Source organism: Anolis carolinensis, chromosome 3 (genome assembly GCF_035594765.1).
Source record: "Anolis carolinensis isolate JA03-04 chromosome 3, rAnoCar3.1.pri, whole genome shotgun sequence".
Classification (NCBI taxonomy): domain Eukaryota; kingdom Metazoa; phylum Chordata; class Lepidosauria; order Squamata; family Dactyloidae; genus Anolis; species Anolis carolinensis.
The window spans coordinates 183347498-183365889 of NC_085843.1; the positions used below are offsets into that span (position 1 = coordinate 183347498).

Genomic DNA, 18392 nt, shown 5'->3' on the forward strand with positions numbered 1-18392 from the left:
ACATGGCCATACAGCCCCGGAAAACTCCCAGCAACCCAGTAATTGCGGCCATGAAAGCCTTCGACTACACAGAGGAGGAAAGCTTGAAAGAAGGCGAATATAACGTCAGAACAGCGTCAGAGTTGATGATTATGATGATGGTTTACTTGGCGTCCCGAAGGATGAGCAGGAAGGAGAGAAAAGGGGGCCCAAGAAAGACTGGCTTCGCTCAAAACCAGGCCCCCAACTTTGCCTTTGTATTGCCATCCAAAGCGTTGGAACACACACACACACACGTTCATTGTGTGTATGTGTTTAAACACTTTGATTGACAGTACAAAGGCAAAACTGGGGGACTTTTGTATGTGTGTGTGTGTGTGTGTGTGTGTGTGTGTGTATATATATATATAAATAATATATAGGTAAAGGTAAAGGTTTCCCCTGATGTTAAGTCCAGTAGTGTCCGACTCTGGGGGTTAGTGCTCATCTCCATTTCTAAGCCGAAGAGCCCGCGTTGACCATAGACACCTCCAAGGTCATGTGGCCGGCATGACTGCATGGAACGCCCTTACCTTCCCCCCGGAGCGGTACCTATTGATCTACTCACATTTGCATGTTTTCGAACTGCTAGGTTGGCAGAAGCTGGAGCTAACAGCGGGCGCTCACTCCGCTCCCGGGATTTGAACCTGGGACCTTTCGGTCTGCAAGTTCAGCAGATCAGTGCTTTAACACACTTCGCCACCGGGGATCCTTTATTTATGTGTGTGCGTGTGTAAATATATATGTGTGTGTGTGTTTCCTAAGGCACTCAAAACGAGATCCCCAACTTTGCCTTTGTACTGTCATCCAAAGCGTTTAAACACACACACAGACTGGATGCAAAAAACGCGAGCGTGTGTCGAACGTGAAACACAAAACTGAGGCCAAGCCCATGCCTGGTGTCCTGAGGAGGCAGAGCTCGTGGAGGGGAAGCCTTAGCAGCGGCAGGAAGGGAAGGGAGCCCAAGAAAAGACAGGCAGGCAGGGCGGGAGAGGCGCGAAGAAGGGAGGGAGGGGAGACGGGAAGGGCGGTGGAAAAGCCCCCGAAGAAGCGGGCGGTGACGTCACATCCCCTTGACCCTCCAATCACCTCGGGGTCCCATTTGATTGGAAGGCGGCAAAGGCTTTAATCTCCCGACTAATTCAGCTGCCTTTTGAAGTGAGCTTGCCTTCCTTCACCAGAGCCGAGGCGGGCTGGGCAACAGAGGCAATCCTCGCCGAAGAGGAGGAGGAGGAGGAGGAGGCCAGAGGGAGAGAGAGAGGCCCGGCCTGCCTGCAGAGCGAGAGAGAAAGAGAGAGCAGAGCGGGGCCCTTTGCTGCCTCCTTCCCCGTCTTTGGAGGAGAAAAAAAGGGGATCGATCCCCCCTCTCCCTCCTTCGCCTCCCGCCCCGCCAGCTTTCAATGCCAGGCTTTGGGTCATGATTACATCCCCCTCGCTTTCTGCCGTAAGAAGTAGTCAGCACGGAGGAGGAGGAGGAGCAGCAGAGGCGGCGGGAGGAGGAGGAGGCGGAGGAGGCGCCAGAGATCTCGGGAACAGCAGCAGCAGCGTCGGCTGCGATCTTGCGTGGCCAGGCGCACACTCGGGGGATCCGAACTACGGAGGAGGAGGAGGAAGCAGCCTTGGCGGCAGCAGAAGCGCCTCGTCCGCCCAGCCTTTCTTCCACGCCGTGCCCCCTTCGGACCCTTTGCGCCAGGCGAACCGCCTCCCCATCAAAGTCTTGAAAATGCTCACGGCGCGGACGGGGCACATTTTGCACCCCGAGTATCTCCAGCCCTTGCCTTCCACGCCCGTCAGCCCTATTGAGGTAAGCAAAGCGGGGGTTCGGCTCTGTCTTGTGCCCTGATCGCGCTTGTGGGCTTGAATTCAAGGGTGCGGGGAGATCCGGCCCTCAAAGCCCGCAACCAAAGTGACTTTCCTCGCAGTTCTCCCGTCCCAGCCCTCGCTTCCCTCCTTAGGAATTCGCAATGGAATCCAGAGCTTCGCCCTCCTTCCCTTCTCCTTCCCCGCCACCCCACGCCCCACCCTGGATTCCGAGTCGGCGGCGGTTTTGTAACCAAACGCCTTGAAGTCTTTCCCAATCCAAATCCCAATCGCCGATTTGTTTTCACCCGGGACCCGAGTTGCAGAGATTCTCGCTGCGCTGCGATAGGGAGGCAAAGGGAAGGGAGGGGGGTTTCGGTGGGGGTTTGAGCCCCAGGGCTTGGCTTCGGGGCTCGGCTTGGGAGGCGAGGAAGGCGGCCGAGAGAGCCAGAAAGGCCCGCTTTGAGTCCCTTCCTCGCCGCTGAATAAAATCGCACATTATCTGCTTTGCACTGAGATATATGGCAGTGCGGACTCAGATAACCCAGTTGTGGGATTTTCTGCCTTCTCTGTGTGGAGAATGGCGGGATAGAAATAAATATATAATTATTAACAATAATATATTTATTAATTAAATGTTAATACTTTATTAATAATTTATTAATATTAAATATATTATTTTAATTATTATATATTATTATAATATTAAAATATTAATAAAATTCACGTATTTATTATATTCTAAGACGCACTTCCCCCCCTTGATAAGTATCTCTAAAAGTGGGGTGCTGTTAGGCTGGATTGGAGGGGAGAAAGAGAGCCAGCAAAGGGAGGCAAGGTTGATTGTTCTAGACTCCTAGAGTCAAAAGCACTGATGCTAGATCTACGTTGCTCCATATCCCAGGATCTGACCCAAGATTATTTGCTTTGAATTACATTATATGAGTCCCCGCTGTCAGGACACAAGCATATAATCTGGGATCAAATCCTGGGATATAAAACAGTGTAGAAGGGGCCTCAGAATCTCCGGTGTGTCTCTTGTCTTTTTGCTGCTGGGACTGAAATTAGGGTGCGTCTTCCAACAAGAAAGGAGGTTAATAAAGTTGATAGAAAGGCCCCTTCCACACTGAACTGGATTGTATGGCAAGGTGGACTGGGACCCCTTACACATAGTTGAATAAAAACCCACATTTTCTACTTTGAACTGGAATCTATGGTAGTGTGAACTCAGATATCCCAGTTCAAAGCAGATATTGTGGATTATCTGCCTTGATATTCTGGGATACAGGGCTATGTAAAAGGGCCTACGGGTAACCCAGTTTAAAGTAGGTATTGTGGTTTATCTGCCTTGATATTCAAGGTTATATGGCTTTGTGGAATCATAGAATCATAGAGTTGGAAGGGCCGTAAGAAGTAATATAAAGGACCCAGAAAAGGCAGAGGGGTTTCCTGGGTGGACAATGAAGCTGTTTAAATAAGTGTGGACCCAGGCCGCTTCTACACCGCCATATAATCCAGATTGTCAAAACTGATAACACACATTATCTGCTTTGAACTAGATTATAGAGGCCCCTTCCAGATGTATGCATAAAATCCCACATTGTCTGCTTTGAACTATATATAACCTAGAATATCAAGATAGAAAATCCCACAGCTATCTGAGTTTACACTGCCATATCTTCCAGCTCAATGCAGATAAAGTGGGATTTTCTGCTTTGATGTTATGGGTTATATGGCTGCGTGCAAGGGCCCTAGATTACATGGAAATGTGGAATCGGATAACCCAGTTCAAAGTAGATATTGTGGGTTATCTGCCTTAATATTATTGGTTATATGGCTGTATGCAAGAGCCATATGGCTGGGGGTCCTTCCACACAGCCATATAACCTAGAATATCAAGACAGAAAATCCCACAGCTATCTGAGTTTACACTGCCATATATTCCAGTTCAAAGCAGATAAAGTGATATTATGGGTTATATGGCTGTGTGCAAGGGCCCTAGGTTACATGTTAACGTGGACTCAGATATCCCAGTTCAAAGCAGATAGTGTGGGTTATCTGCCTTGATATTATTTGCTTTATATGGCTGTATGCAAAAGCCATATGGCTGGGGGCCCTTCCACACCCATATAACCCAGATTATCAAGGCAGAAATCTTACAATATCTACTTTGAACTGAATTATCTGAGTCCGCACTCAGATAATTTGGGATTTTCTGCCTTGATATTCTGGGGTATAGGGCGGTGTGGAAGGGCTCGCAGTGTATGTAGAAGGGGCGGCAGAAAGTTGACTGGGTTGGTTGACTGTCTGGGGCTTGTTTTCTGACTCTCGGCCCTTGTCTCTCTCCTCTTTTCCCGGGACCCCTTTGCAGCTGGACGCGAAGAAGAGTCCCTTGGCGCTCCTGGCGCAGACCTGCTCCCAGATCGGGAAGCCGGACCCCTCGCCTTCCTCCAAACTCTCCTCGGTGACTTCCAGCGGCGGCGAGAAAGAGTCGAGCAAGTCGGGCCCTTTGAAGCTCAGCGACATCGGCGCGGAAGACAAGTCCAGCTTCAAGCCTTACTCCAAGCCCGGCGCGGAGAAGAAAGACTCTTCTTCGGGGACCGGAGGCTCGGGAGGAGGCGGCGGCGGCGGCGGAGGAGGAGGCGGCGGCGGCGGCGGCGAGAAGCCGGGCTTCCGGGTGCCGAGCGCCACCTGCCAGCCGTTCACGCCAAGGACAGGCAGCCCGACTTCCAGCGCCTCGGCCTGCTCCCCGGGACTCCTTTCTGGCGACGGGGCTAAAGGCGGCAGCGGCGTCGAGTCGGCGGAGAAGAAGGACAGCAACGCCGAGAAGGGAGGCACGGAACCGGGGCGGATAGAGAGGATTACAGAACTGAGCCAAGGCCACGACACGAAAGCGCTCCTCGGGGGCGCCTCGTCGTCGTCCTCTTCCTCGTCGTCGTCAGTGTCCTCTGTCTCCTCCGCTTCGTCTCCTCCGTGCGGAGGCGGCGGCGTCGTGAGCTCCTCCTCGGTGCTCAGCTCGGGCCTCGTGGCCCCGGTGTCGCCCTACAAACCAGGACAGGCTGTGTTCCCGCTCCCTCCGCCGACGGGCATGAGTTACCCGGGCTATGCAAGCTACGCGCCGCAGTTCCTCCCCCCCGGGGTGGCTTTGGACCCGACCAAGCCCGGCGGTTTGGTGGGGACGCTGAGCTGCAGCGGGAACGGCAAGACGTCCGGCTCGAGCCCTTTAGCGGGCGCGTCTCCACCCTCGGTGATGACGGCCAGCCTTTGCCGCGACCCGTACTGCTTGAGCTACCACTGCGCCAGCCACTTAACCGGCGCCGCCGCCGCTGCTTCCTGCGCGCACGACGCGGCGCTCAAGCAGGGCTACCCGCCTCAGCTGGTGTACCCCACGCACCCGCTGCACGCCGTGCACTCCGGCGGGGCGCCGCCCTCCTTAGCCGGGCACCCTCTCTACCCGTACGGCTTCCTGCTCCCCAACGATACTCAGCCGCACATCTGCAACTGGGTCTCGGCCAACGGGCCCTGCGACAAGCGCTTCGCCTCCTCGGAGGAGCTGCTGGGCCACCTGCGGACGCACACGGCCTTCCCCAGCGCCGACAAGCTGCTCGGGGGCTACCCGGGCTCCAGTTCCTTGGCGGCGGCAGCGGCAGCGGCGGCCATGGCGTGCCACATGCACAGCTTGCCCTCGGCGGCTTCCTCCGGCGGCCCTTCCGCGTTGGCGGCTCTGCGCGGCCCGCACCACGCTTTGGGACTCAGCAGCCGCTACCACCCTTACTCCAAGAGCCCGCTCCCGGCGCCCGGCGCTCCCGTCCCCGTCCCCGCCGCCGCGCCTTCCGCCGGAGCCTACTACTCCCCGTACGCGCTCTACGGGCAGAGACTCACCACCGCCTCCGCCCTGGGATACCAGTGAGTTGATGGGCACCTTCTCGGGCTTTTTAGGGAGGGATATCGAGGGGTCTTGGACCGTTCGCGAAGGAGGAACAGAGAGAGAGAGAGAGAGAGAGGCGCCTCTAACCAACACCCATAACAAACCAAACAGGACACACTCGAGCCGCCCTCTTTGCTTCTCCCCCAACTTCCTCTCTCTCTCTCCATTGACTCCTTTTTGATATATATATAAATATAAAAGAGAGTGTTCATCGTCAGGACTGGATCCATGGGCACTGTATTTATTTATGTTAGCTTCAAGCTGGGACGACGACTCTGATGACAACAACCACCACCACAACAAAAGTGCATTTAACTTTTAACTTCAATAGGCTTAAAGGAAGACCGACGGGAAAAAAAGTAATGATGATGATAATGATGATAATAAAAGTGGAGGAAACACCCCTGTTGTAGAATATAAATAAATCAATCCATAATAATAATAAAAAGGAAACAAAAAAATTGATAGAAGCTGTTGTTGTTACTTTCCAATTGCTATGATTGTATTGTATTGTCTCATTCGGGGGTGGGTGGGAGGAAAAAAACAAAACCTAAATGCATGTTTCTTTTCTTCTTTTTTTAAAGAGTGCAGTTTGGCCACTCAATTTGCAATTACAGTAGAGTCTCACTTATCCAACGTAAACGGGCCCGGAAGAACGTTGGATAAGCGAATACGTTGGATAACAAGGAGAGATTAAGGAAAAGCCTATTAAACATCAAATTAGGTTATGATTTTACAAATTACGCACCAAAACATCATGTTATACAACAAATTTGACAGAAAAAGTAGTTCAATACACAGTAATGCTACATAGTAATTACTGTATTTACGAATTTAGCACCAAAATATCACGATATATTGAAAACATTGACTACAAAAATGCGTTGGATAATCCAGAACGTTGGATAAGTGAGACTCTACTGTATTATTAAATTTTTTGGAACTTTTATGCCACTACAGGCAATAAATTGGTTTTTTTTTTTGGTATGTCTTCGGGAAGAAAACAATACGAATCTGGGCCCGTCCACACAATAATATATCCCAGAATATCAACCCCACATTATCTGAATGTGGACTCAGATAACTCAGTTCAAAGCAGATATTGTGTGATTTTCTGCCTTGATATTCTGGGATATAGGGCTGTGTGGAAGGGCCCTAGGTCTTTTCCACACAGCCCTATATCCCAGAATATCAAAGCAGAAAATCACACAATATCTGCTTTGAACTGAGTTATTTGATTCCACACTGCCATGTATTCCAGTTAAAGCCGAAAATGTGGGATTTTATTCAGCTGTGTGGAAGGGGCCTCTGTCCCCCCTTAAAAAAAGCCCTCCATTTGCCTTATTTTGGTTCTTCTTAAGGAACACTTTTAACTATTTTTAAATTTTTCAGTCCACCCTGTCTGTGGAAGGGGCAGAAACAGGGATGACGTTATGTATTTCACATTGTATTGCTTTCAAAGATTAAAAGTTCGATATATTTGATGTATTCCAAACAGATTTTACTTTTTTTCCCCCTTTTGGAACCCACCTTCTGGGGACTTGTAAGAAAATATAATGTAGACTTAAGGGAATGTCATTAGAGGAGGGCAAGGGGTTCGCTTTGACTAATTCAACACTCAGAGGAATGTGATAAAGTGTTGTAGAAGGCTTTCCTGTTTGGAATCATTGGGTTGCTGCGAGTTTTCCGGGCTGTATGGCGATGTTTCCAGAAGTGTTCTGTCCCTACGTTTCGCCCACATCTATGGCAGGCATTCTCAGAGGTTGGGAGATCTTAACCGATGCCTGCCATAAATGTAGGCGAAATTTCAGGAGGAAGTGTTTCTGGAACATGGCCATACAGCCCAGAAAATTCACAGCAACTCAATGCTTTTTTTCCCCTCCCCTGTTACAACTGGCAAAAGTAAATGATCTCTAGTTCATTATGTTGATGTTATTGAGTTGCTGTGAGTTTTGCAGGCTGTATGGCCATGTTCCAGAAGCATTCTCTGCTGACGTTTCACCCACATCTATGGCAGGCATCCTCAGGTTGTGAGGTATATTGGAAACAAGGCAAGTGTGGTTTATATATCTCTGGAAAGTCCAGGGTGGGAGAAAGAATTCTTCTCTGTTTGAGACAAGTATGGATGCTGAAATTAATCGCCTTAATTAGCATTGAAAAGACTTGCAGCTTCAAAGCTTGGCTGATTCCTACCCTGGGGGATTCCTTTGTTAGGAGGTGATAGCTGGCCCTGATTGTTTCTTGTCTGGAATTCCCCTGTTTCTGAGTGTTCTTTATTTACTGTCTTGATTTAAAAATATTTTTTAATACCGGTAGCCAGATTTTGTTCATTTCCATAGTTTCCTCTTTTCTGTTGAAATTGTCCACATGTGGAAAACTCGAAAATCAGGACAGTAAATAAATAACAACACTCTGAAAACAGGGAAATTCCAGACAGGAACAAATCAGGGCTAGATTACAAAGGATTCCCCCAGGCAGGAAGCAGCCAGGCTTTGAAACTGCAAGGCTATTCAATGCTAATCAAGCTGGCCAATTGCAACATTCACACCTGCCTCAAACAGCAAGAGTTCTTTCTCCCACCCTGGACACTATTCCACAGATATATAAACCCCACTTGCCTCGTTTCCAATAGACCCTACAACCTCTGAGGAGGCCTGCCATAGATGTGGGCGAAACGTTGGGAGGGAATGCTTCTGGAACATGTCCGAAAAACTCCCAGCAACCCAGTGATTACGGCCATGAAAGCCTTCGACAATCTCGTTCGTACTGTTGTTGTTCTTCTTCTTACCACCTCCATTAGAAGGGGCTTTTAAAATTCTGAAACCCGGTTTCAAACGGATCCCCGACGCTTCTTAAAGGAAAGCAACCCTTTGGATTATTATTCCGGGAGTTTTGCACAGCCCGACGAGCAGAAAAACGGCAGGAGACAGAGGAGCAGTTCTCCGACTTCTTCAGAAGTTCCGGCGTCCGAAAGGGAGCGAATTCGATCGCCTTTCAGGTTGGAAACTGGGCTCAGGTTTTTCCCCCACGTCCTTCCAAAGTGTGGTCTCTTTTGGGGTTGTTTTCCTCTTCCTCTTTTCCAGCGAACGCCCCTCAAACCGGCCCAAAGGATCCGGTTTTGTAGTCTGTGTTGGAGGAAGCGAACTCTCCCTTTTATGCAGCCCTGCAGATCGGGAGAGCTTGCCAACCTTTGCCTTTGCTTTTCTCTAGAATGCGGAATTTTACACAGAGTCCCTTGAGGGAAAATGTTTCCAGAGAAAGGGAGCGGCCTTCCCTCCGGATCCCACTTTTTTCTCCGTGGGTTCAAACGCCAAAAACAAGGCTCCCGAATCAGAGCCGCTTGCCTGCCTTTGCCTGGGTCTATCTGCCCAAATAATATAGTTTGGACTAAATGATACAACCAGCTGAGAACCACACAATACAGCTTGAACTGTGTTTTTACATGGGTCTCTACTGACCATATCATTCAGTCCAAACTGCATTATTTGGCAGCCTCACCATTTACTTCTAAGGCTGGCTCTACACTGCCCTATTTCCCAGGATCTGATCCCAGATTATTTTCTTTGAATTGCATCAGGCTGCATCTACACTGCCTTTGTATCCCAGGATCTGGTCCCAGATTAATTACTTTGAACTGGTTTATATTAGGCTGCATCTACACTGATCTATAGCCCAGGATTTGATCCCAGATTATTTGCTTTGAACTGCATCAGGCTGCATCTACACTGCCCTTGTATCCCAGAATCTGGTCCCAGATACTTTGAACTGGTTTATATTAAACTGCATATACACTGACCTATAGCCCAGGATCTGGTCCCAGATTATTTGTTTTGAACTGGATTATATTAGGCTGGATATACACTGCCCTGTATCCCAGGATCTGGTCCCAGATTATTTGCTTTGAACTGGATTATATTAGGCTGGATTTACACTGCCCTGTATCCCAGGATCTGATCCCAGATTATTTGCTTTGAACTGGATTATATTAGGCTGGATCTATACTGCCCTATAGTCCAGGTTCTGGTCTCAAATTATTTGCTTTGAACTGGATTATATTAGGCTGGATCTACACTGCCCTGTAGTGTAGATCCCAGGTTATTTGCTTTGAACTGGATTATATGAATCTCCACTGTCAGATAATCTGGGATCAAAGCAGTGCATATAATCCAGTTCAAAGCAGATAATCTGGAATCAGATCCTGGGATGTAGGGCATTGTAGAGCCTGCCTCAGAGTGTGTGGCTGCATATATGCTGTTTGATTATGTATGGTGTCGCAATGGGTCAGCATCAGAGAGTGGGGTGAGCTCCCGTCTGTCAGCTCCAGCTTCCCATGTGGGGACATGGGAGAAGCCTCCCACAGGATGGTCAAACAACCCTCGGTCCCCTGGGTCAGAAGCGACTTGCAGTTTCTCAAGTCACGAAAAAAATGTATTGAGTTTCATAGAAAGGCAAGCTCAAAATAAAACCGCATTCGCCATTGTGATCACAATTTAATCTAAGTTGGTTTAGGAAATAGGTTACTCCTATTTCTTCGCTTGTAAGACACACCCTTTTTTCAATACCACCAACAAAAGCACTTAAGGTAGGCCTGCGATTCTAAGAGGCACCCCATTTATATATATTAAGGGGAATGCGCCTTAGAATGGAAGCAATGCTGTGTTATCTCCTTCTTTTACAAGTCCTAGGACTCATGGGCGAGGCTAAAGGGGGCTGCCAGTGTTTGGATGACATTGGGGCGAGTGGGAAACACCCCAAAGCCCCCTTGCCCTCCCCCATCCCTTTTAAGGGTCTCTGTGGGTGGGATGGGAAACTAATGAGGCCAAAGGGAACCAAACAAGACCTATTCCTGGCACCCCAAACTATCCTGCTTATATCCCTTCCCTCTCATGGTATCAAGCAAGGGTCGAGTTACTGTGACGTTATGCAGCATGAAACAGATTGCTTTCAGTGAGCAAAAAGAAAGGGAAAAAGAGACCTTCCAGCCGAGTCTGACCCCGGATGGTTTGCTCAAGAAAAGTGCAAGGAGTTGGAAGCTCAAACTAGTTTCTTTGCGGTGTTGGGATGAGAAGGCACTGGGCTAGGCTGGCTCCCCCTCCTTTCTTGCCTTTTAAGTGTTTGCTGTTGTTTGTCTGTCCTTATTTTTCCAGGAGGTATTCTCAAACCAACAAAACTAATAGTAGGAAAAAGAATAATGGATTCTGGACAGGAGGCAAAAAAAATGTGGGCATTGTTTTCCCCACTTTGGAATAACAATTTTTGCATTATTATTATTATTATTATTATTATTATTATTATTATTATTATTATTATTATTTGATACACAACAAGATTAGTATACAGCAAACAAAATCTATGCTGGTTGTTGTATTGGATCACACCTCGGACACTTCCCAAGTGTCTAGGACTATGTGATTTATTTATTTATTTATTTATTATTATTATTATTACTATTTGATACACAACAAGTTTAGTACATAGCAAACAAGATCACTATGCTGGTTGTTGTATTGGATCATACGTGGGACACTTCCCAAGTGTTTAGGACGATGTGATTATTTTTTATTATTATTATTATTATTATTATTATTATTATTATTATTATTATTATTATTACTATTCGATACACAAGTTTAGTACATAGCAAACACGATCACTATACTGGTTGTTGTATTGGATCATACCTGGGACACTTCCCAAGTGTCTAGGACGATATGATTTATTATTATTATTATTGATACAACGACATTGTATGACACAGCAAACAAGATAGATATGCTGGATTTCGTATCACAAAATCACAAGTCGAACACTTCCCAAGTGTTTAGGACTGTGTGATGTATTTTCGGATGATGCGAGCAGATCCCAATAGGGTGGCCTTTTGCAGTTGACAGATCGTAATTTCGTCAATGTTTATTATTATTATTATTATTATTATTATTATTATTATTATTATTATTATCATGCCCTTCAAACCTCTGCATTTATAGCATTGCATTAGTTTTACAACTTCAGTTTCTTTTTTAGGCTGGCTCTGCAGCTTGAAGCGCATATATATTAGTCGTTGCAGAATCAATGCAGATCAAATTGTATCTGAGTTATGAAATATAATATAATACTCTTCTACACTGACCATATAATGCAGTCCAAAGAGCATTTCTCAGCAGTGTAGAACCAACCTAAAAACGGACTGAGAAAAGTGTAAATGTGTTGTCGAAGGCTTTCATGGCCGGAATCACTGGGTTGCTGTCAGTTTCCCGGGCTGTATGGCCATGTTCCAGAAGCATTCTCTCCTGACGTTTCGCCCACATCTATCTGAGGATGCCTGCCATAGATGTGGGCGAAAGGTCAGGAGATAATGCTTCTGCCCGGAAAACTCACAGCAACCCAGCATAGGCAGCAAGAAATTTCCGCGTTTTTCTTTCTGCAGTGCTTACAAATTTGGGAGCAGAAGGGGAATTCAAAGGGAGAAGTTTACTTGTGGCAGAATAGGGTATCCTGATGTGTGATGGAGGGTTTGCTAGACATAATAGTGAGATTTTGGAGCTTTCTCGTTCATTTGACGGCATTGAACAACAAGTTAGAAATAATAATTATTATTATTAATAATAATAATAATAATATTAGTTGCTCTTTTTTAAAAAAGAAAGACATAGAGAAGTCTTGCGACCCTATCACACGGTTTCCTGGCAGGACTTATTTAGAGGATTGTCTTGGCTTTTGAGGCTGAGAGAGTATGGCTTCCCTATGTTTCCATGGCTGATCCTTAGCCCAGCATTCAAAACCTACTATGTCATACCAGGCAAGCTCCCTCCGTGCCTTATTTTGCGGGAGAAAACCGATTCTTGCCATGGTTATGCACCAGAACAAGAGAGAGAAAGAGATAGGGGGGTGTTTTGTTTTTAAAACTCCCTGGAAGGCGGATTCGTACTTTTCTCTTTCCTCCTCCTTTGCTAAGGGGCAAAACTGGGGTTCAAATAGACACCTTGAAATCGGCCCTTTCTCGGCTCCCCCCAAGATCTACTTCAAAAACCTCCTCGTTGCAATGGAGTCTTTTCCCCCATTGTTATTGCTGTGGGGTCAGGATAGGGCACGCTTTTCCTGTGTGTGTGTGTGTAAATGCCACGGACTTGAATCTACCTTTAAACCCGTTTTTCGGGGAAGTCAACCCGAGGAAGCCTCTCTCCCTGTGTCAAGAAAGCAGAGCGGCGAGCGGGAACCGTCGTAGTTGGTTTGAAACCGAGGAAGCCGAGGAGGCTTGCATCCTTTCTCTTTGGTTCCAATCCCCCTTCCCCAAATAGAAGTCCCATCAATGGGTTGCTGATCCGAATTAGACGCTCATTGGGTTCCTCTAACTACCTTTCTACTGCTTTCCTCTTCCATCCCGTTTATTCTCCCTAGGAAATCGGATGTACACAAGACAGAACCCTTTAAGAGTTATTTAAAACGCTCATCATAGGGATCTTTCAATTTTAAACCTCCAAAACTATATATAACTTCTCCAATTCTAAAATCCGCCTGGCAGTAAGGATTCAACCAAATGTTTTGTATTTACAACATAAGGCCATTTGTTATAAAACTACATACAGGGCAAGACATATTTGGATGTCTCAAATGTTAGCCCAGTTTCTGGGTCTATTTGACCTTCTGGTTCCAAAAATTGCACCATCAATTCTAGTTTTTGAGATACAGAACATATGACATCTAAAAGTCATAGAAAACCGGGATAACTATATCTAAGAAACTTGAGCTGAGACATGCAATTGTCTGAACCAACGCCACCAAATAACCCCAACAACGGGCCTAAAAACCTCTATGTATATATGGCGGAATGTGTTTATTGTATTACACACAAACAATACAATAAGCACATTCCACCAAATGTCTATATATCTATACACACATATGGTGGAATGTGTTTATTGTATTACCACTATAGATGTGTGTATGTATATATGTACCTATACATACATATAGTGGACAGTGTTTATTGTATTACCACTACACACAAAAGGCGGAATGTGTTTATTATATTACCACAATATGTGTGTGTGTGCATGGTGGTAATACAATAAACACATTCCACCATGTGTGTGGATAGATACACACATATTGTAGTAGTGTGTGTATATATGTATCTCTATACATACATATAGTGGAATGTGTTTATTGTATTACCACTACACACACACACAAGGCGGAATGTGTTTATTGTATTACCTACACACACACACACACACACACACACATATGGTGGAATGTATTTATTGTATTACCACTATAGACACACACAGAGTGGAATGTGTTTATTGTATTACCTATATATATATACACACACACAGTCACACACACACACACACATATGTTGGAATGTGTTTATTGTATTACCTATATAATACAGTATATATATATATACACACACACACACACACACACACACACACATACACACATACTTATGGTGGAATGTGTTTATTGTATTACCTATACACACACACACATACACACACACATACATATGGTGGAATGTGTTTATTGTATTAACTATATATACACACACACACACACACACACACACACGCACACGGTGGAATGTGTTTATTGTATTACCTATATATACATACACACATACATATACACACATACATATGGTGGAATGTGTTTATTGTATTACACACACACATATACACACATACCTATGGTGGAATGTGTTTACTGTATTACCTATATATACATACACACACACACACATGCATATGGTAGAATGTGTTTACTGTATTACCACTACACACACACAGGGTGGAATGTGTTTATTGTATATTTTATACACACACACACACACATATATAGTGGTAATGCAATAAACACATTCCACCAAATATCTACCTATACATACATGTGTCTATTGTATTGTGTGTGATACAATAAACACATTTCACCATATGTATAGATAGATAGATATTTGGTGGAATGTGTTTATTGTATTGTGTGTGTGTGTGTTACAATAGACACATCTATCTATCTATCTATCTATCTATCTATCTATCTATCTATCTATCTATCTATCTATCTATCTATCTATAGAAGGATGTGTTACCACCAGTGAAACATTCTTCCTTAGGTAGGATGTGAAAGGGCAAAAAAAGTGGCGGATGGAGGATAGAAAGAAAAGCTGGCCAAATGTGTCTTTCACTCTCTGGTTGAGAGTAAGAAGTTCCTTGGGGCAGGGCATCTGTCTTGCCCTATGAAGTGATTATTACCCATTTGTGATCTGTGGTGGTTGCGCAGCCCATTCGAAGAAAATGCGACGGTGAAGAGGACAGGCTTTGTCGGGAGGAGAATCCAAAGCGCTTTGAGGAAACGAGCCAAGGAAGGAGCCCTGCTTGGGCCAGTCTTCTGAGGAATAGAGAAGGCCCTGTTGTCTCAGTCCGTGCTCTGGAAAAAAAGGTGAAGTCCCTGAGACTTGAAAGACCGGCATAAAGTCGGATTGTGGCCGGCCCAAAACGCTTGGAACAAAGCCACGGTCCCTGTTAAGAAAGCCAGGCGCCGGGATAGATTTTGGGGAACTTTCTGTCCCTCCGAAATGTCTAGTTTTGCAGAAAGGCAGACAGTAAGAAGCAGGCACACCATTTGCTGTCTTTTCACTTCCTTTCTAACGAGTCTGTTTCTGAGGAAATGCGTGGGAGTGGCAGCATTCTTACATAGCCTATTCTACAATATATTTAGTTTCTTGGTGTCTGGGGTTTTAGGCCTGTTCCTGAGGTTATTTGGGGCGCTGATTCAGACAATTGCATTGAAGAGACCGTCTGGCAGCTCTAGTTGCTTAGATATGGTTATCAAGGTTTTCTATAGACTGGTAAATGACATGTGTTACATATCTCTAAAACGAGAGCTGATAGGGGACAACTGGTGACATTTTGGGGGAATTAGCAGATCAAATATACCCAGAAACAGGGCGAACAATTGAGGTAGGTGAACTACATCTCCCCTAAATCACTGTCAGTTCCTCCCAAATCCCTCCAGTATTTTCTGTTGGTCATGGGGGTTCTGTGGGGAACGTTTGGTCCAATTCTATCCTTGGTGGAGTTCAAGGATTGTAGGTGAACTATAAATCCCAGAAACTACAACTCCCAAATGTCAAGGTCTATTTCCCACAAACTCCACCAGTGTTCACATTTAGGTATATTGAGTATTCATGCCAAGTTTGGTCCAGATCCATCATTGTTTGAGTCCGCAGTGCTCTCTGGATGTAGGTGAACTACAACTCCAAAAATCAAGATCAATGCCCATCAAATCCTTTCCAGTATTTTCTGTTGGTCTTGGGAGTTCTGTGTGCCAAGTTTGGTTCAATTCCATCATTGATTGAGTTCAGAATGTTCTTTGATTATATGTGAACTACAAATCCCAGCAACTACAACTCCCAAATGTCAAGGTCTATTTTCCACAAACTCCACCAGTGTTCACATTTAGGTATATTGAGTATTGTGCCAAGATTGGTCCAGAGTCGTCATTGTTTGAGTTGGCAGTGCTCTCTGGATGTAGGTGAACTACAACTCCAATACTCAAGATCAATGCCCATCAAACGCTTTCCAGTATTTTCTGTTGCTCATGGGAGTTCTGTATGCCAAGTTTGGTTGAATTCCATCTTTGGTGGAGTTCAGAATGCTTTTTGATTGTAGGAGAACTATAAATCCCAGCAACTACAACTCCCAAATGTCAAGGCCTATTCTCCCCAGACTCCACCAGTGTTCACATTTGGACATATTGAGTATTCCTGCCAAGTGTGGTCCAGAACCATCATTACTTGAGTCTACAGTGCTGTCTGGATGTAAGTGAACTACAACTCGAAAAATCAAGTCAATGCCCATCAAACCCTTCCAGTATTTTCTGCTGCTCATGAGAATTCTGTGTGCCAAGTTTGGTTCAATTTCATCCTTGGTGGAGTTCTGAATGCTCTTTGATTGTAGGCGAACTACAAATCCTAGCAACTCCAAGCTCCCAAATGACAAAATCATTCCCCCCAACCCTAACAGTATTCTAATTTGGGAGTATCTGGGTATTTGTACCAAATTTTGTCCAGTGAATGCAAACACATCCTGCATATTAGATATTTACATTACAATTCATAACAGTAGCAAAATTAGAGTTGTGAAGTAGCAAGGAAAATAATTTTAGGGTTGGGGGTCATCACAACAAGAGGAACTGTATTAAGGGGTTGAGAGCCACTGCTCTAAGATGTGGGTTGGCCAGTGTTGCAGAGGCACCAGGCTGGTGTTTACAGTAGAGTCTCACTTATCCAACATAAACGGGTCGCAGAACGTTGGATAAGCAAATATGTTGGATAATAAGGAGGGATTAAGGAAAAGCCTATTAAACATAAAATTAGGTTATGATTTTACAAATTAAGCACCAAAACATCATGCTATACAACAAATTGGGGCTGGGCTGTGGTGCAGGCTGTTGAGCAGCTGCAATAAATCACTCTGACCATGAGGTCATGAGTTCGAGGCCAGCCCGTGGCGGGGTGAGCACCCGTCAATTAAAAATAAAAAATAGCCCCTGCTCGTTGCTGACCTAGCAACCCGAAAGATAGTTGCATCTATCAAGTAGGAGATAAGGTACCACTTATAAAGTGGGGAAGCAAGTTTAACTAATTTACGACCTGGAATGAGGAAGTGCCATCAGAGTGGATGATGAAGCAGCTGCTCCCCCCTGTGGCCAGAATCGAACATCCCCTCAGGAGAAGGTTAAATTGCCTCTGCATCTGTCTGTCTCGGTCTCTGTTTGAGGTGTTTATGGGCATTGAATGTTTGCCCTATGTGTGTATAATGTGATCCGCCCTGAGTCCCCTTCAGGGTGAGAAGGGCGGAATATAAATACTGTAAATTAATTAATTAATTAATTAATTTGACAGGAAAAGTAGTTCAATACGAAATAATGCTATGTAGTAATTACTGTATTTACAAATTTTGCACCATAATATCACGATTTATTGAAAACATCGATTACAAAAATGCGTTGGATAATCCAGAATGTTAGATAAGCGAGACTCTACTGTACTTCCAGGTCAAGGGGAGGATTTTATAGCCTTGGTGGGAGGCAGAGCAAAAAAAAAATCATAGCCTTCTTTTGTGTAACTAGGCTAGTATTTCATCTCAGTGCAAATCGGAAACATAAAGTTTCCCCACAGGAAAATGGAAAGAAAAATATATAACCTCCCCAAAAAGGAGAGCACAGAAAGGCAGTCTCAGGGTGGATCTCCGCTGCCCTATATTGGGATGTTTGAAAGAGTTAATGATTCTGTCGGCGTCTATGGCAGTTGACTTCAATGTTGTTCTCTCTTTGTGCCCTCCAATATATCACCCGGTGTTTAAAGAGGAAAGGAAAAAGCAAGGAAAGGCTAGGGAAAATCCTGGCGTGTCTCTCACACCCCTCCTCCTTCCCTCGCCCTTCCTGCCTTCATCTTCAGATGAATTAAAGACAACCAGACAATGCTGTCATCTCCCTTCAACGTCACGTCGAGGAAAAAGAATAATGATAACAGAGCAGCGAAAAGACGCCCACTGAAACCGGGAAGAGCTCGAGCCGCAGAGAAGAAGAGCAAAAGGAGGAGGAAGAAGGGAAAGAAATGGCCTTGGCAAGAAGCAGA

General features: G+C 45.4%; 1 protein-coding gene across 1 annotated transcript; it reads left to right on the plus strand.

Moving 5' to 3' along the window:
• The first annotated feature begins 508 nt into the window (after positions 1-508).
• znf503 (zinc finger protein 503) lies at positions 509-7234 on the plus strand. Its single transcript, XM_062975876.1, has 2 exons — positions 509-1822; positions 4190-7234. Exons 1-2 carry the CDS (start codon positions 1436-1438, stop codon positions 5726-5728), a joined length of 1926 nt encoding a protein of 641 aa, XP_062831946.1. The 5' UTR covers positions 509-1435; the 3' UTR covers positions 5729-7234.
• Positions 7235-18392: the final 11158 nt, after the last annotated feature.